The 19,557-nt window shown below is 44.3% G+C and overlaps 1 protein-coding gene across 1 annotated transcript in view; it reads left to right on the top strand.

The window, feature by feature from the left end:
• Nucleotides 1-19,557, top strand: part of Col4a6 (collagen type IV alpha 6 chain) — a 311,296-nt gene that overhangs the window by 270,305 nt on the left and 21,434 nt on the right. Inside the window, exons 14-28 of the mRNA XM_075958022.1 lie at nt 830-889; nt 1,963-2,007; nt 2,499-2,552; nt 3,246-3,315; nt 4,299-4,406; nt 5,464-5,613; nt 6,773-6,877; nt 8,050-8,210; nt 8,914-9,093; nt 9,626-9,809; nt 15,194-15,265; nt 15,519-15,626; nt 16,592-16,813; nt 17,187-17,348; nt 18,942-19,112. Coding sequence (XP_075814137.1) covers nt 830-889; nt 1,963-2,007; nt 2,499-2,552; nt 3,246-3,315; nt 4,299-4,406; nt 5,464-5,613; nt 6,773-6,877; nt 8,050-8,210; nt 8,914-9,093; nt 9,626-9,809; nt 15,194-15,265; nt 15,519-15,626; nt 16,592-16,813; nt 17,187-17,348; nt 18,942-19,112 — 1,852 coding nt within the window. The remainder of the gene's footprint in view (nt 1-829; nt 890-1,962; nt 2,008-2,498; nt 2,553-3,245; nt 3,316-4,298; nt 4,407-5,463; nt 5,614-6,772; nt 6,878-8,049; nt 8,211-8,913; nt 9,094-9,625; nt 9,810-15,193; nt 15,266-15,518; nt 15,627-16,591; nt 16,814-17,186; nt 17,349-18,941; nt 19,113-19,557) is intronic.

Here is a 19,557-nt window from a genome sequence, read left to right as displayed (position 1 = left end):
TACTCACTGATTCTTACCCTTCCTGGATGCTTCTTCTCATCTGTAAAAATCAGTATGGGACAATGAGGACTACTGAGAACTCAAGAACAATAGCAATGGGTTTTTGATCCTACTGCACGTACTGGCTTTGGGGGAGCCTAGGCAGTTTGGATGCTCACCTTACTAGACCTGGATGGAGGTGGGTGGTCCTTGGACTTTCCACAGGGCAGGGAACCCTGATTGCTCTTTGGGCTGACGAGGGAGGGGGACTTGATTGGGGGAGAGGGAGGGAAATGGGAGGCGGTGGCGGGGAGGAGGCAGAAATCTTTAATAAATAAATAAATTAAAAATAAATAAATAAATAATGAAACATGACATCATGAAAAAATCAGTATGGGAGTTTCGGCACTTTATTATTCCTGTGCTACTTGCTAATGATGCCACCAGTACATGTGAGAGTGTTTGATGGAAAGGCATTACTTGTAGAACCACAAAGCAATACTGAATGAATGGCCCAACACATAGTCATTCTCTATGTGCTTTTCGGCAAGATGCTCAATATAAGGAGATTACCTAAGGACTCAGTAGATCTGGTTTGAAATGACTTCTTCCCCTTGAATGGAGCCATGCAACAAATGAGAAAACAAACAATTAACTGACTGAGATAGAGACTTGCTAAATATTAGCCTTGGTTGACCTGGAACTCGCTACATAGCCCAGGCTGGCCTCGAATTCATGGCATTCTTCCTGTCTTAGGCTCTGAAAAGCTGAAACTATAGATATGTGCCATCCCACCATCCCAGTGAGAAAATGAGTGTTATAATTTCTGGCTTCTGTTTTTTTTCTTCAGGAGTCTGGATCTGTTGGAGAGAAAGGAGAAAGGGGAATCCTTGGTTTGCCAGGACCTAGGGTATGAACTTGGAGTCTCATTTGCCTGTGTTTATCAAGTCATCTGACCCATTTTCTTTCCTTTAATGAAATGTAGCTCTCTTTTTTCTTCAATTTTATTTTGGTCCCTTGATTGTATAATTTGATGGGCTAAGCTTCTCTTACTTCTCTTCTCAACTTTCTGGCAGGCTCACCTCTCCACTTACCTCATTCTCTTGACTGTCTGGCTCCCTTGAGTAAGGAATGATGTAACTGCTACTCCTAGGTGGCTCCCCAATCTGCTTGGGCTTTTAACTTTCGTATATAGTTTTCTCCTGAGCTGCAGGATGGTGCACAAGCTTTCTTGCCTTTATTCTTTTATACTCCAAGGAAGTGTGAGCAAGAAGGATAACAGAAATGGAAGAGAGCCAGGTGTAATCGTCACAGGACATAAACAAGTCTGGAAACTTCTAGAACATAGTGAATAATGTTTGGAGTTAGCAACTTTCCAAAATAATCTTACTTTGAATGGAGAAATGATTATCATTCCTTCTGATTCCTAGCTTTCAGAAACTGAGACCTTGGGTTAGAAGAAGTTGGTCAACTTTTACCTTACATAAGCACATTTGAGAGAATTGTGGTTTTAGTTTGTCCATGAGGATGTTAAGTCTCTGAGTATTTAGCAATATTTAATTATTGTTATGCCATTTCTTTTTCTCCTTTCCCTTATCCTTTGTCCTCAAAACTCATAATCACCTACAAAGAATATGTTTAGGGTAGCAGACAAGAAACAAAAAACAAGAAACCGTCTAATAAAAACATCTGACTTGAAACCAATGTAGCTAAGTATGCCATCCAACCCTCCTACTAAATTCCTACTGCTACTTAAAATGCTTCCATTTATTTAGCTCTTTAAAAATCTTTCATGAAGCTATTCATCCTGGTGGATTAATGCCTAGAAAGAAATTAAGCCAAGGCTAGGAAGGTTTTCTTACCTGGCTTTAGCAGCTCCTAAATCTTGAACCCAGGTGGATAACTTTGTTATATGAGTCTAGCAGCATTTTTTTTTCAAGTGTGATCTATTCACTTTCCAAGGTGTGGTTCTTCATTTCACAGGGTCCCATGGGTTCCGAAGGAGAACAAGGACATCCGGGGAGACAGGTATTTTGATTAATATCCATAAAGCATTGGTATACAAAATCCTAATCAAAAGATCGCCGTGCTTTACTTAACATAGCCAAGTGGAGACATTGCTTATAATGCAAATATAATGCAAATTGTCTATGTTCTAATTATGTAATTTTATAATCCTAGTCTCTCCCCTGCCCCGCTTCTCTCTGTTCTCACCCAAGAGGATGGATAACCACTGTTACACTACATTTTGTGTTTTGACATGCCAAGGTGCAGTAATATATAATGGCATGTTATCAAGGGTCAACAAGGCTAGCCTGCTTGTATCCACACCTCTGTGACTCTTATGCACTTTAATATGCAGGTTAACTACCTAATGCCATATTATCATCTGTAAGAATTGGCAAAGCTGTCCACACTCTGAATGACAGCAAGATCCCTGTACTATTTGCCTTGGCATAATTGACAAAACAGCTCACCTTATATATTTGAACTTAGTGATAACTAAGTTTCTATCACAGGGAAAGAAGGGGACTTCCGGTTTTCCAGGGATTAACGGGTTCCCAGGAATTAAGGTAATATCATTGGGATTTAAGAAGTGAAAAGGTGAAGAATTCCTATAAATGCCTACTTAGGATACGGAGTATTTTTAACAGTTTGATGCTTTAGATGTCACAGTTTTCTTAAATGCATGTGCCCCATGCTATACACAAAGCTGATGAACATTCTTCAGATGTTACCAACACTTAGTGTTTAAAATTCTCTGCTGACAGTGCATCCTGCCTACCCTAGTACCCACTCTGGGTATTCCCCTGAATCAAATTCTAGTCACTGAGTCTGTCTTTGCAGAGAATTAGGACTCTTTAGACCTCCTTTGCCATCATTCAAACAATAAAGGTGGTAGGCGTTAGACTCTCAAGCCTGCTGAGAACAGAAGGAAACAGTTGAAACCTGGTGCCTCCTTAGCTGCGCTTATGCTCCACTTCTTGGGCCCAGAAACAGGATGCCTCCTAGTGGTGTTGCAAAACAAAATTGAGATCCCTCGTCCTTGACAAATGTGCAGATCACATTTGTAGATCCAGCTACCTTGTGTCATCTTCATCTTTGGTTCCTTGTTCTTGGAAATTAACCTCTGAACTAGATGATCCTGGAAGGCAGGGGTCAATGGGGGGACTTGCTTCTTTTCTGGGGTTTTGCTTTGAAGGCACATAGATCTTGGGTGATGTAATCAAGGAAAATTTTGTGTTCGATCTATTTCATCTTTACAGGGTGAAAAGGGTGGCGTTGGTCTGCAAGGCCCAGACATTTTCACCGATCCGGATGGCACTGTGATCTCAGGTGCAAAGTGTTAAAACCTGTGTCTCCTGTGATTGTTGAAAGAATCCATTGTTAGCCACTGAGAGAAGAAAAGACAAGGTGTTAAAACCTATATGTCCTGTAATTGTTGAAAGAATACATTGTCAGCCACTGGATGACCGACAGTATCAAGGGCCACTCAGGAGTCCTGAGCTTGGTGAATGAATCGAATTCCAACCTCTTAGACAGACAAGCCAAGTGCAGTTTCCCATTTTTGTATTGATCGGTCAGGACAAGAATCTGGGCTTTCCTAGGCCTGAATTTGATTAACAGGAGGGTTCTCCTGGAATGCTTAGGGGAGCAGCTGGGCTGCCTTTAGCCTTAGACTGTAGAATACTCAGGGTTTCATGGAGATGCCCGCAAGCATGCTGCTCATCTTCGAGCCCAAAGCAGCATGTTATTTAGAAAGTTTGTCCTCCTCTGTCCTCGTCCTAGTTACTGGGTATGTTCCACCCTTCCTCTTTGCCTTTGCTAAACATCTAAATGCCTAATGTTGATAGTGGCCTCCAGAGTTCTACTCCAAAGAAACCTATAGTGATAATTATTAATCACTTTAACACCGACAATAAACATCTAAGGCTGTAGCAGTAGAAGACCCTTGCTAGCACTTTCCAGGGCTTGTCAGAAAAGTAAAGCTCTAACAAGACCAAGTTTGAAGCATTAGTAGTGACTTGGTGTGATGGCACATGCCTGTGATTCCAGAACTTGGAAGTCTGAAACAGGAGGATAGTAAGTTCAAGGCCACCCTGGGTTACATCTTGAGATCTAGTTACAAAATAAAATACTAGTGGGGCCTTAGCTCTGGAAGGCCATTATCACTAAGATCATTAGCAACTGGGAGACCTGAGAACAGCAACAAGAACTGCCAAGCCCATCACAGTTCCCTTCACCTCTTCCCCGGCATTTTGTGGCAAGTGCAAACATCCACTGTAGCATCTTACTCTTCTCTTTCATTGGAATGTCAGGTTATCCTGGAGACCCTGGTGTGCCAGGCCTCCCAGGACCTAGAGGAGATGAAGGCATCCAAGGCCAACATGGCCCTTCTGGCACCCCTGGCCTCCCATCGTTAACAGGTAAAGCAAACTAATCTGTTCTGTGCATTGATCAGTCTCCGCCGTACTCCAATCCCTAGCATCTCCCTCTGAAATTCAGGAACCAGGAACCTGCCCAAGGTCAAAGGAAAGGTAGGCTGGTCAGTAGGTTTTCCCATAGCTAGCCTAAAGCTAGTGTATACATAGAGTCGGCCTAAGTCAGTAGCTTTCTTTTGTGTTAAATGAGCACCACAGACAGAAAGACAATTCCAGACTACCATCGAGGCTGGAAGTGATCAAGTGGTTGGAACCCTCTCACTCTTCCCCTGGATGTGTCATTTGGTCTTCTACCTGCCAGGAGAGTTTAACAAAGAAGAATCTGGCTATGCCTGGATCCTCAAGGTGGCTGCTAAAAGCCTTCATGAGGGGTGGCTAAAGGTGTAACCTATTTGGAGTTTCTTGGCATATACAAAGCCATGTGTTCTATTCTTAGCATGAGATAAATAGAGACAGATGATAGATAGATAGATAGATAGATAGATAGATAGATAGATAGATAGATAGATAGATAAAACTGTACCTAGACCCTCTTCTAGGCTTAACTCTAGCACAGAATGGCCCTAGGATCCTATGGGTGATACTATTCAATCAGTCTCCATAGGAGACAACATAGATTCCATTCTACAGGGCAGAGAAACAGCATGCCAGAGTCTGGGAGGCAGGGCTGGTCCTAGTATAAACACCCAGACATGTCTATTAAAGTCACTAGTTTCTAAATTCCATGGAGAGGGCCCCCTGTAAGGATATTTGTGTTTTGAAGGGAGGCCGTTCATAGGTGGTACAGCTGGGTCCAGCACTGAAGTAGAACCAATAGAGCGGTCAGCGGCTAAAAACCTAGCTTTTCCTCACAAGCTAACCACAGTTTCCTAGGCGATTAGGTAATCTATTCTCAAGGGACGTTCCTAACTGTCATGAAAGAGAGGAGCGAATGAGTTCCCGAATGCTTCCCTTGTGTTGGTCTGTCTCTACACTGCTGATCAGAATGTGCCCAAACAGTAGGGTGCTATGGTGAGCATTTTGTGTGGGCTTATCTTTCCAGGTCTTCCAGGTGCCCTAGGGCCTCAGGGATTTCCAGGCCTGAAAGGAGACCAAGGAAACCCAGGGCGCACCACCTTTGGAGATGCTGGCCTGCCTGGTAGAGTTGGTTTGCCAGGTTTACCAGGCTTACCAGGCCCATCAGGCCCACCTGGTAAGTTATTCTTTCCTTCCTTTGGTGTTGAGACCTAGGCCTGGTTCAGAAGCTTTATGATTTTGACAGGGCCCCTCCCAGGAGAAACAGTTCAGTGAGGACCGCCAACAGCAGTGGGGGCAACCATGAAGGCTCTATCCCCTCTGAGTCAGCTCACCTCTACTGGCAGTAACAATAGTGCAGTGTGTGTTGTTTCAAGAAATGGGCCGGCTGATGATGACCACACACTAACGTCTGTATTCATCACCCTTCTGTCCTGCACGGCTCTCAGTGCCCACACCCCTACCACCTCTGCCAGGACTTTGGCTTTGCAGATCCCAGGGAAGTAGAATTGGACTTATTTTCCGAGGTAGGCTGAGGATCTGAGAAAGAAGCCCTGCCTTCATCCTCAAAGTGCCTGCCGAAAGCCTTCATGGGGAGGGGGCTAGAGGTGTGGCCTAGTTTGGTGGGGTTTTGGCCTGTGCAAGGCAATGGGCTCTGTTCCCAGTCTAATATAGCTGATTGAAAGACAGACAGAAATATAGATAGATGAGAGATGGATGATAGATAGATAGATAATAGATAGATAGATAGATAGATAGATAGATAGATAGATAGATAGATAGATAGATAGATGATAGATAAAGACAGACAGACAGATAATAGATAGATAGATAATAGATAGGTAGATGGGTAGATTATAGATGGATAGATAGATGATAGATAGATAGATAGATAGATAGATAGATAGATAGATAGATAGATGACAAAATGTGAGTATCTACACAGTGCTTATTCTGAACTCTGAGAGAGAAAGGCCCAGCATGTTTCTTTACAGCCTAAATCCCCTGACCACTGCAGCTGGCACCTGCTTCCTCTTTGCCCAAATAAGGCTTTCTTGGCTAAAGCCTGGCACTGCTGAGTTATTGAGTTACTTTGTTCATCTCGGAATCTAGTGCAGTGTGAGACACGTAACAGTCATTCTGCTAGTACAGTGAATAGAGCCAAATGAGAGTCCTGTTGGCTCTTCCGCGGCAGGCTTGGCAGAGATCCCAGGCTCGGATTTTTTTCTCCTGCTCTGCTCTGTACGTTGACCCTCAAGGATCCAGCCTTCAAGACTGAGGTGAGTCCTTAGGTTTATACCAGCCTCCAACCTTTTGTGTTCTTTCAAATCCTGCAGGTCGCACATTTGAGACTGCACCCTTGCCTAGCATAGAGTCTGGGTTCCCGGGTCTCCGAGGAGAACAAGGTCCAAAAGGACATCAGGGCCTCAAAGGAATAAAAGGTGAATTTTGTCTCTTAAATGCCTTTGTCCCCCCAAATCCCTAGAGAGAGTTTAAGGGGATTGATCAAAACAGTGGCCTTAGGAACCTGAACAGAAGTATTCTGGGCTACAGAGAGAAGGTATAGGACTCATGGAAGTGTTTTAATTGGGGCTCTAACAGTGGAGCTGGAAGTTGAGGTCACACAGGACAAAAAAAAAGAGGCTTATGGGCTGCTCTTTCCACCCCTTGAGCCCACGATTCAGCATTCCAGGGTGCTAACCAGTCCAGCTAATTCACAAGGCTTTGTCCAGACACTGCTTCCCAACACCGTTAGCCTGAGGACTCTGTAGGTCAAGACCTGAGGTACTGAAAAGGCCAGCTAGCTCCAGGAAAACAAGTGAGGTCTCAAGAGCTGCCGCATAAAGCAGCTCACTCAGGAGGTCTCAGATCATTCTTGAGAAATACAAATTCACTATGCCTTTGATACTTGGGATCAGAGGTGCTTCCAATTTTGTGGCCTTTGGATTTTGAAATATATTACATAAATTCTGCCAGATAAGCATCCCTAATCTGAAGAATTCCAAATCTCCCTTGCTTAGCGTTTGTGCTCAGTTTTCAGTGATCCGAGAACTAGACCATTCTCTCAGAGTTTCCAAGATCTCAGTTTTCTAAAAGATCAGAAGAGATCCCTCAGGATCATAGGGAAATAGAGCCAAGCACATTGTGCAGACCGTGCTCATGTTTCCATGATACTTGTAGCTCCTTTGTATGTCTTCGGATGTGCTTTGTTGAAAATGAGCTTGGGGGCACATGCCTACGTGAGTTTGAGACCAACATGCCCTGTATGAGACCTGCCTTTGAAAAATGCACTTCGCTGAAGCGCCTGCCATCCTCAGTCACGCCAGTATGTGTGAACTAAGTTCTAGGCCCTCGGTTGTTTTAGTGGCCATTGGTGGTTCTCAACATGAGACTCGATGGTAGCTGGACCTCTTCCAGGACTAGTAAAAACTGACGCACACGCCCAGCTGTCTTCTGTTGGCCTTAGGTTCCTTGAGTCTCTGCAAAGCCCTTTGATTTTCCCCCAAGGGATGCTTGTCAATCATAGGTAACCACTCTTGGAAAAAGAACCTACTTCATTAGTTGTCGTCGTTCGTACTTTTCTTTGTTTACTTATTGTCTCTCTTTCCTTCAGGAGACTCTGGGTTTTGTGCTTGTGAAGGTGGTGCGCCCAACATTGGACCAAATGGGGAACCAGGCCTGCCTGGGGCAGAAGGTCTCATCGGCCTCCCGGGTATTAAAGGGGCTAGAGGAGATCCAGGCTCTCGGGGTGCATCTGGCCCAGCTGGGGCTCCAGTAAGTCTTAATTAGCTTTGATACAGAAAGGGGAATGGAGAATTCAAATGTTCTTCGCTTCCCATCAATCATTTTTCTAATGAAAGATAGGGGTAAAATAAATGCATGATAACAATCTCTGAAGATTTTGCTTACATTTCTGCAGTTAGCCAAATCAATTCTTGTTTCCCATTGACAAGTAACCAATCACAGTGGTAATTGGGAGCACAAGAAATTCCCTCAACAATTGAAAAATCAGAAGCATTGCTTTTGTAAGCCTAGGCTCTAATTGGAAATTGTGCTGATGAATTAGTGGAGAAAATCTTCTGCCGAGAATAAATTAACAGAAACTTTGAAAATAAGCAAAAAAGAAAACAAAACCATGGGCCTTTGTCACATGAAGCAGTCTGACCAGATGGTCTCTAAAGTCGCTTTCTGCTTTAACCTACCATTGTTCCCTCCTTCCCTTGCACACAGTAACTTAGATTTGCCTAGCTGAGTGATACTGCTTAGAAACTAAGAGGAAGCCCAGTCTTCATAGATTTCAAAGTTTGGAAAAGATACAGAAAATGTGAAGTAATTATCCAAGATAGGTACATAATCACTTGCCCAGAACACTGTGAAAGAATACCCTTAATCACACACTTTAGGTCATACCGTTGCTCAGCACAAGAATTCTATGAAGCCTGCATTTCCTGATTGCTGCCTTTTATTTCTTTATCAGGGGTTATTTGGATCTAGAGGACACACAGGCCCCAAAGGAAAGAAAGGAGAACCAACCATCAGCAGAGGACCAAAACTGCCAGGAGACAAAGGTGACGCTGGTCCTCAGGGGACCCCAGGTATGGCAGGAGCTCCAGGCAAGGATGGAATACCAGGTTTACCGGGCCTCCCAGGCATTCAGGTAAGTAGATCATTCCTAACTGGTTAGCTCTATAAACCGTCTTACTGGACTCAGGGGAGACTTACTGCTCATTACATTATGGAATAAGATAGGACAGAGTCTGACTCCCCCCAACATGCTAACTCCATGCTTTAATTTTCTGTAAAATAAGATTTTTTTCTCTATTCTCTCATTTGATAAGCACTAGGAATAATTAACCATATCAATTTCAAATGATTTGGCTTCCCAATGACTTACTCTCTCAAGTAATCCAGTCACTTTCTTTGACTACAAGGGTTGTTGGTGCCGTTCTCATTTCCTACTTCTTTCCCCTAGCCTTATCTAGAACCTCTTTCAAAGTCAGACCACCCAGAGCTGGCAAGACTCATTTCCAGTCAGCAAACTCAGAGGCTGGTTAATAAACTAGAATGATGGAGAATGTTCACAAAACACAGAGCATTGCTCACTGACTACCTCGTTACTGTGGTTAGAGGCCTTTTCAGATGATAAGTCTTAAAATGATCTTTCTTTCTCTTTTTCTTTTATTGTTTAGGGAGACAGTGGATCTGGCTTCCAAGGTGAAAAGGGGTCACCAGGACTTCCTGGTAAAAAGGGCCTTGATGGTCCAACTGGACCACCAGGAATTGGGCTTCCGGGGCTTCCGGGGCCCCGTGGACTTCCTGGAGATAAAGGAATAGATGGGTTACCAGGGCAACCGGGCCTCCGTGGAGCTCAAGGTGAGTCATACAATCAGATGGTTTTCGACTTGAAAAGTCGGCCTTTTGTGAAATGACCATGACTCATAAGCATGAAATGCGTCAGAAAAAGAGATCTGACTAGCTGTAATCACTCCAGTCAATCCTCAAGGGGTTTCAAGTAGGAAATGGCTCATCACTGTATTGTGGTAAGTTTATAAGGTAGAACAATGTGGATTTCAGCTCTTCTTAATGAAGACTCTTGTAATTGAGCTGAAAATGTCACGGAGCTGCCTAGGTAGGTTATGAGCTCACAGTCCATAGAAAAGTTCGGGGAGAGGATGGATGGCACTTTTGTAAATACCATCAAAGTAGTTAGTAGAAGGTTTGATAAATAGTTCTCTAAGTTGTATGGTTGTTATGGCTATAACATCAGGAGACAAAGACCTTTCCCAAATGACAGACCCTCAGATTGCTCAGGGATTCTAACCTACACCTTATATAATACTTAACTCTCTTTCAATAACTTAGTTTTCCCACTTGAATTTCAAGGTTTATAATAGGCAATATTCCTGCTTATATAGTCTGAAGGTCCCATACTGTAACTTGTCTTTTGCGCAGTCAAAAGACCTCTTCATCACAGCTCTCGTGGTCTGTGACTTTTCCTTTTCTATGAATGGCACCACACTTCTCATAGTCATTGAAGTTTGAAAATTTAAGGTGATCTTGTTCTTGGAAATGCCTCCCATGATTACTTTGCTCTTCTTGCTGATAAGTTCTCAGTATAGCATGCCTAGCTTATCAAATGCTCAAGGGCTTTTGGAAAAGATAGACGTATGGTTGAATGGATGGATAGGTGAGCATGCGACGATTTCCTATGGAGTTTTTCTTCTGTTCCTTGCTGAGTGTTTCCATTCAATTCTATTTTATGCATAGTGCTGACAATTACCCGTCTCTTCACTTTTACACTGTACCATTATTACTTAAATTACTGCTTCTATTAATGGTTTTTTTTCTTTACCAACAACATTGTAAAGTCTCTAGGTACTGAAGAAGGTGAAGCTTCTTACCCTTTCAACCTGCCTAGCAGAGTACAGCATTCCTTGAGAGACCAATATTTATATACAGAAGAAAAGCCCTTCCTAACAACCTTGAATGGTTAACAAATAAACATAATATATTTTGTCTTAAATGTTCATATTTTAAAATCGACTTTGCTTAATGTGATAAGCATGGAGGCACAGGCTAAAGCCTCATTCAAGATTCTTGAAACCAAGTCAGGATTTCATTTCACCAAGGTTTATGGAAGCCATGAGAAAAGTCTGTGTTTAAGTGCAGGCCTTGTACAAGCTAGGAAAGAGTTCTTCTTCCCTAATCTGTATCTTGTTAAATAATATCCATTTTCCTTTGAGAAGTTCTGATTTCAACTCTATTCCCTGGGGTTATTAGTTATGGTCATTCTATTGCTCTTCACCTGTTGCTCTCAACCCTTTTTGAAGGCAAGTAGGTTTTAAATTTGGTTACAATGCATGATACCTATAAACTTGTACACCCTCAAACCTTTTGGACATTATCAACAATCTTTTTGTTTGAAATGAGGCTGCATCAAGGAAGATACCAGTGGGATAGTTTCTATCCCAAACTAGTAAATATAGAACGTTCTCAGGAACACAGTGCTGGTAAGTCTAGTCTGGAAGGTGTTTTATGTAGAGAATGTTCTTTTGGAAGTACCTGGATTTTCAAATAAATCTTTATTAGTTTTGTGTTGGGGGTGTTGTTTGTTTGTTTGTTTGAAACAGGATCTCTCTACATGACCTTGACTATCCTAGAACTCACTATGGTAGACCAGGCTGACCTTGAACTCACAGAGATCGGTTTGCCACTTCTTCCTACATGTTGTGATTAAAGGTATATAGCACCACACACTGCAAGTACTTCATTTAGAATACTACATTTCCTCTTATATTCAGTAGCTAAATATAACTCACTAAATATAATATTCTTTCCAATCATTTACAAGCACCTTTATGAGTTATAACCAGCTCTGTTGTCACCAAAATGTAAGATGGTGTTCATAAGTGTTGCCTATTCCTGCCAGAACCAGACATTTGTATCGCCGGGGAAGGGCATGCAGTCATCAGAAGCTGTTCAACTTAGTGGTATGAATTATTGCAAACTCTGGGAACACTGACAACTGATGGTCCCTATAGAGGCTCTGGCTCCAGATTTTCAATATAATCTATCACCCAGGTTATTACTGCGAGCGGTTTCTGTGTACTTGATTATGTGTGGGTGCCAGCACTCCACTCAATGCCCATGATGAATGTGGTTGGCTAGTAGATCTAGTCTGTACACAAGACCTCCCTTAGGACGCAACAAACACGTGTCTCGGTTTCATTATTTTTTTCCTGCCCATGATTGGTCTAGGTGATTATTGCTGCAGCAGGGAGAAAGATGGTTAAAAGACACTTAGGCATGGCGGGAGGCCAGAGCTCGCTACATCTTCAGGTTCTCAGACATGGATGTTGGTGAAACACCTTTTCTCTTTTGTTCACCTTTGCCTCTGCCACTCAGAATGCCTTTTGGAGGCAGGGTAACTGTGAGACTGGGCTGCAGAGGCTGTCACTGGCCACTGATACTGCTTTAAGGGCTCCTTAGTACCTAACTGCAAGGGACCACAGGAGGAAGTGGTATGCAGTCCCTGAGAGGGGCTGATTTCCTTCACCACACGTGTTGATGCATTGGCCGGTTTCTCATCGCATTTTCTGAGCTTTTAGTGGGTTCTAACTTGCCTTGCAAGGTGCGTGTGCAAGGAGCCACTCATGTCTAGTCTCTATTATTTACTGTCAGAATAAATGCAAATAACAGAGTCTTGAAAACTAGAGGTACTTTATATTCTAAAGATGAATTTTGGTATTTGTGGTGGAAATTCTGAACAATGTACTCATCTGTTGCACGTATAAAGCAAAACCTGGCTAAAGCTGACTTCTGCTTTATTGCGAATGGTCGGAATTCAGGAATGTGAAGCTGAAAACATGGCAATATATAATAAAAGCAGACACATGCAAAGTGATGTGAAGTCCTTAACTTTCCCATCATTTTAAAGCCCTCCTTTCAAAATATAGTGCAGGGTGGTCTGTGTCAGAATGGTGAGGAGGATATTGTGGAGGGACTTGCTGCCTTGATTTCTTCTGGCTTCTACCTACCTTCCTTTGTCACCAGTTTCCTTCCCTAGAATGGATGGCTGGCCTCAGTTCCGTTTTATAAAAGCTTTTCTCTGATCTAGTTCTCACGGGTGAAAAGAATCTATGAACCCATCTGATAAATTGGGGATGTGGGTGGCTTTACATTTAAACTCCACTCAGGGATACTTATATTTTATTTAGTTTGTTCTATGATACATGATTAAGACAATAGAAATACAACAGTAAGATACAGACACATTGAAACTGATGGGCTCTGGAGTTAGTTGGGTGGCAGAAAAGTCTCGTATGGGGTCCCTTTCATGACACCAGTTCCAGGGGATATCTTTCCCTTTCATTCAAAAGCTCTGGGCCCCAGCAGAATACAGGACTGGACGTTCCCTGCCAGTGGGAACCATCTCACTCTGAGGTGCCTGTCAGTCAATAGCACACATTTCCACAATGGAGAAAGCTCTGCCACCTTATAGTGTCTGACATGGTGGAGGTGTGTGCCCGCACATGGGAGAGGATTCATGCTTAGGGCCATCTTTATAGCTGCGGGGAATATGACCAGAAGAGCACGAGGTCTAGAAGCCTTCCAGGACCATCACAAGACTGCCTACAGCGAAACACAAGGCGCTCAAGAACAGAAGCTCCTCTGAACATCTCTCCAGGAAGATATGAACTGCCATTCGCTGAGCAGGCAGCAGGGGCCAGGCATGGCATCAAGCGCTTCTGTCTCTGTCTCATGGACTGCTCACAGTCACTATTGGATAGGTAGCTCCCCTTCGACGTATGAGGCTCAGAGAACTCAAGTATTTTCCCATACAGGTGTGTAATAACAGAAATAAGACACCAGCTTAAATTCTGTCTGGCTCCTGAGCCCAGTATAACCAATACAATATACCGTTCAATTCCCAATGTTGACTTAAGAGTAAAACAAGTGAGTCTGTTCGTTTGTTTTATTTTTTTCTTTAAACAAGACTTTATATTGGAGAACAGAAGCAAGTAAAAGGAGAGATGGCAGTTACTTATGTAAGCAGTCTGAATCACAAGCTTTATACACAGTTTTCAAAAATAATCCTACGCTGTACTCACAGTTTTTAGAGTTGTGGTTTTTTTGTTATTGTTTTTTAACAAATGCTACAGAGTTTTGTTGGAACCAGTGACAATGTGGTTTAAGAAAGACCTTGGAGGATTGTTTTAATGAATAGGGCAAGCTGACTTTAATTAGCATAGCAATTGTTTGTAAATGGCACTCAAGGAAATCCACAAACAGTCTGTCACGGAGAGTTTATTGAAGGTCCCCTCTGTGATCCTACAGACTATTTATTTGCAATATGAGTGAGCAAAGAAGAATTTCCTACAGAAAAGGCTGTGAATGCTAATCCCAGCCTTGAATACTGAAATTGACTGTCTCTGTTCCCCAAGTAGCAGAGTGTACAGTTTCCGAGAAGAAGCTGAGGAGTCTCAATTTGTCTCTCATGACCAAGGGAGTGATCTTAAGTGTTTACTTAGTTTAGAGATACACATATCTGAATAAGGATGGCCAATAAATTTTAGTGGACTCAAAATAATGAACTGCTTTAAAAGAGCCCCATGCTTTGAAGACAGCCTTCAAAAAAAAAAAGGCTTCAATTCCCAGCACCTACACGGAAGTTCACAGCTATCTATAACTCCAGTTCCAGAGGATCCAACACCCTCTTCTGGCCTCCACCGGGCTTCCATGGGTACCAGGCACACATGCGGTGCACAGCATACAGGCAGGCAAAACACCCAGATGCGTACAATTTTAAAAATAAATATATAATTCTTTTTTCAAAAGAAGAAGTGTAGGTGTGAACTCGAATAGCTGTGGCTTCAAATTATCCACTCTAATAATGCAGGCACCACGATCCCTTAGTGCTGGAACGTAAGTGCTAGAAAGAGATGCTAAGGGAACAGCAAGCAGACAGTTGCTGCTCATGGCTGCTCCTGCATGGGTAACTCCCTCTGCCTAGATGGCAGCTTATCCATCAGGCAGTGATGGTTTAATAAGTGATACTCTGGCACCTGAACACTAAGAACAAGGATTGCACGCGCCGGTTGTGTCTCCCAAGAGTTTCGGAGGCCAAGCTGTGTGTTCCAAGCTTCTGAGTGGGGAGACCATGGTTGTCCACTAAAAAGAATTGGAGGAAAGGAGCCTAAGGGGGGAACTCTTCTCTGTCTTGGTGAGTTCACACTTCCATGTGTTATCATTTACAGGAGTAACCTTGCCTTGTATTATTCCTGGGTCATACGGTCCATCGGGATTTCCTGGAGCTCCTGGATTCCCAGGTATGGAATGTGGCCAGAGAAAGTAAGCACTCTTTAAGGGCCTTGAATCAAAGGAAGCGGAGGATCCCTTTGTGATGAGTGTACAGCTGAGTGGCTTCTCAGTGACTGAGGAAACAGTGGCTGGAGACTGTGGTGTTGGGAGGCGTGACTCAGGGTGGTCGGCCAAGAGAGGAGGATTGTTGGCTAAACATCATAAATCTAGCCTCTCCTTGCTAGTGTCCCTTTCCCCTCACTACCTGCACTTGGGTTTCAGGCTCTAAAGGAGCTCGGGGCCTCTCTGGAATTCCAGGCAAGCCTGGCACTCATGGAAGTAAAGGAGGGCCCGGAAGTCCGGGGTTAATTCATCTTCCAGGATTGCCAGGTAAGGAAAGGAGGCACCCCTTGTGTGGCTGTTGGGTTGGGATTCTTTCCACTCACCACGGGTGACAGTAAGCTAGGTCTGCTCCCTGGTGTGGCTGAGATGGTTTGAGTTTACTCGCTTCCTGGCAAAACACAAGAGAGAGCCATAGATAGAATGAGGGCCTAACACAGCAATTAAGGACCATGTCAAAAACAAAGGAGGCAACCCTTTGACTCTCAGATGAGGAAACCATACCTCAAAAAACCCACTGTGACAATACCAAGACTCTGCAGCTGTCTGCTTACCAGTCTTGTGGCAGTATTCCAGATGAACTACTTGGAGGTCAGAGAGAGTTATTCAGATCGGCCCAAAAGAAGCTGAGCTTCAGGCCTGCAGTGTACCACAGCTTCTCCGACTGTGTCCCCTAGGTCAGCACCTGCAACACCTGGGAATTTAGTAGTCATGTCAACTCTCAGCCTGTTCACAATATCCAATGGGCAGAACCTCCAGGATAGTGTTAGCAATCTGTGTGTCATAATATGTTCTGAACTGCCATTGCTCTAGCACTCAGGGCCTCTCCTAAGCCGTCTGCTCTAGTGTGTCTTGTTGCTTCAGGTCTTTCCACTACTTTCTGCCCACTTAAGAAGAAGGAAGGCATGGCAGCTGGAGCTCAATAGCTGCAAGAGAGGCTAAACTTTGACCAGAGGGGCTCCGTATGACTTGGGCTATTAGCAACTACTGAGCCCCAGGAATAGGAGCAGGTTGCTAAGCTGTGCCAACTCCCAGCCTCCCAGAACTAGAACTGCCTTCCACTCATGTGCTGTAGTCCCTACCTCTGCACAAATCCTCCATGGGATAGAGACTGCTGATCATTATTAATATATTAGCTTTTGTATTAGAAAAAGCCGTCTCAGATCACTATCCAAACAAATTGCTTCTAGACATCATTGGCTTTTTTTTTTAAATCTTTGCCTCTTTACATTTAGGATTTCCTGGACCTCATGGGGAGAAGGGATTGCCTGGGTTTCCTGGGCTTCCTGGAAAAGACGGCCTGCCTGGGAAGGCTGGCAGTCCAGGTTTACCAGGTTCCAAGGGAGCCACTGGTGATATCTTTGGTGCTGAAAATGGTGCTTCCGGGGAGCAAGGACTACAGGGATTGCCAGGGGACAAAGGATTTCCTGGAGACTCTGGCCTTTCAGGGCCCATGGGTGATTCTTCTTGACCCCTTACTTAACAATGAACAGAAAGCTTTATAATAACTGCTGTCTTTGCATGAACACAAGCATGAAATGCATGGCTGAATCTGAAATAATTAATTGGGAAGCTGAAATGACATTCTATTCTGTCTCTCTGTGAGGGGGGATTTTCCTTATGTGGTTGGAGTCTATTTTCCTATCCTAGTAATTCCAGGAGTAGCTGTAACCAATAGTCATTTTTTTTTCTTTGCAAAGCTGCTGACAATAGAGGACAATTCACCTGAGCTGAATCCTGGGCTAAAACTTCCATTGGAGGATGGTTTGGTGACACAGTGCCTCCCTGTGATCCAGCCTATAAACATTTGTCCCCTCTTTTTTTTATTAGGTTTGACTGGGAAGTCTGGTATGGAAGGCCCCAAAGGTGAGAGGGGCAACCCTGGAACATCAGGACCACCGGGAGAGCCAGGACCCTCAGGGTCTAGTGATGCATTTGGTGTCAAGGGCATATCTGGACTCCAAGGAGCACCAGGCCTTCCTGGCATCTCAGGTAGGTCCACTGGAGGAAGAACCCCCAACTTGAGCAACTTTAGCTAGGCTTTACTTAGGCTTAGGCATCTTGGGGACTAACAGTGGCAGTGTGACATGATCAGAATCTAGGAGATTTGACTTTCCTAATCTCTCAAGTGTCAAATCCCAAGTCACCCTGGCTGTGCCAGGCAGAAGGCATTGCTATGGTTTAGCTTCTGAGTTATGACAACAAATCTCTGTCATTTCTGTCCTCCATGGCCTCCTGCCCCCTCTTGATGCTTGGGCCTGCCTCTGGCCTTTCTCTATTTTTTTTTAAAGCCACCCTGTGCTGAGTTGTATTGTACATTCACTGGGGCTATGGCGAGCCTGCTTTGAGTTACAAAGAAACTGAAGCTGAACTCCTCCCACCCCACAGTGGCCTGCCTGTCAGGGGAACAGACCTCTGAGAATCCGTAGGCTAACAGTGGCTTTCACTCAGTACCAAGGAATTCTATACCATCACCCTCACTCTGTCTGCTAGACTAAGCGGCTGAAGCTGAGTTATTGGCAGAGCCATTAATATCCACTTTATCTCCTTTGTCCTTCTGTTTCTGGGGTCTTCCTATAAGATGCTGACATGAAGAAGAAGAAAAAAAACAACTCACAAGCTCACCGACTAAGACTCCCCACTGGGGAATTATCTGATTAGCCACTCTAACATGGCCTTGCTTACAAGGCCAGGGATCCCCGAACCCTGCTAGAGCACTGGCTCCCATTGTATTCCTCTCGTTATAGAGCTCTCTTCCCAGCTTCCCATTGGAATCCTGGGGCTCACAGCTACTTGATGCTTTTCATTTCATGGAAAGCTAAGTCAGCCATTCATTTAGGTCCTTGGGAGCCCAAATACTTCTGTCGTCATTGATTTAATCCTTTGGGTTTTTTTTCTTTTAATTTCTTTGCTTTGTACCTGGACATTCCACTTTGGCAGCAGCTCAGGAGGTTAATCCCATTGACCAACTTAAAGAGTGTGGTGAAAGGCGACTCAGAGTACCCAGGAGATCAAATGGGCCTTGCGGGTCTCTACAGTACTAGGCACTAGGGGGCCTTTCAAACCTAATGCCAAGGAACTGGCTGATTTAACCGCTTGCTTGAGGGATTAAAAGGGCAACCCTGTATCCAAGACTCCCTGGGAAGTTAGAACAACAGCTCAGCTTTAGCGTCTGCTTTGCGAATTGGTTCAGGAAACAGCCACTGTAACTTGATTCAGGGGTGCAAGTGCCGGGAAACTGGAGCCCAGCTGCCACCCTGGCTTCCCAGAGCTCTATTCAAAGGCTTCGGTGTAAACTACATTCATAAAAGAAGAAGTTATAGTCTCAAAGGGGTTGCTTTTCCTGCCCACCACTGGGCCATGCTTGAAGCAATATGCATTTAAGTGTGGTGCGCTGGGTGGTAGGTACGGATGCTCTCACCAACATGGCACTCAGCTAGCTGGCAGCTCTCGCTGGGTATTGTTAAAGGGCCATGGACAAAGCTCAACAAGCCAGCCAATCAGAACCAATGGGAATGAGCTAAGCAGTGGCCCAGATCTGACCAGAACCTTGCTTACTAGCTGACCTATGTTCTCTCCATTCAGGGAAGCCTGGAAAGAAGGGCCAAAGAGGAGACATAGGTCAACCTGGGTCAACCGGAAAACGAGGTCTACCCGGGATCAAAGGCCTTCCTGGTTCTCAAGGGTCAGCTGGTTTCCTGGGAAGCCCGGGTTTGCCAGGAGTCACTGGGTTGCCAGGCATCCCAGGCCAAAAGGGTAAGTGAAGTAAAATGGGAAGATCAGTGAAGTGGGCAGGGGCTCCCTAAATGGAGCATTCATTCTGAACTACCCAAAGTGTTCCCTCCTCTCTACCCAGGAGCAGAAGGTAGGCAGGACTTTCTGTAGCAAGATCTTTAAACCAGGAAGACAGTCAGCTAATGTGAGTTCCTCAAACTACTTGCTGTGAGGAACAGTGGGGTGATCGACATGCCCAGCAAAGGCCAGGGCAGTAACAGTTGCATCTAGATCACTCTACATGACACCGGACCAAGGAGCCTGACAGCCCTCACTTCTTATTGTCATTGCAGGGGTTAGGTGTGTGGCATCTCTCTTTTAAACAGGAGAAAATGGCTAGTCTCAGGGCAGGACACACACACTGGTTCGCACAAAGGGGCAAGGGTGTGCTTAGCTCTTTGCCTCTGTTTGTCTCCTGGACCCAGGT

Source organism: Microtus pennsylvanicus, chromosome X, assembly GCF_037038515.1.
Source record: "Microtus pennsylvanicus isolate mMicPen1 chromosome X, mMicPen1.hap1, whole genome shotgun sequence".
NCBI classification, from domain to species: domain Eukaryota; kingdom Metazoa; phylum Chordata; class Mammalia; order Rodentia; family Cricetidae; genus Microtus; species Microtus pennsylvanicus.
The sequence above is the reverse complement of the archived record's forward strand: the minus strand, read 5'-3'. Positions and strand labels throughout refer to the sequence as shown.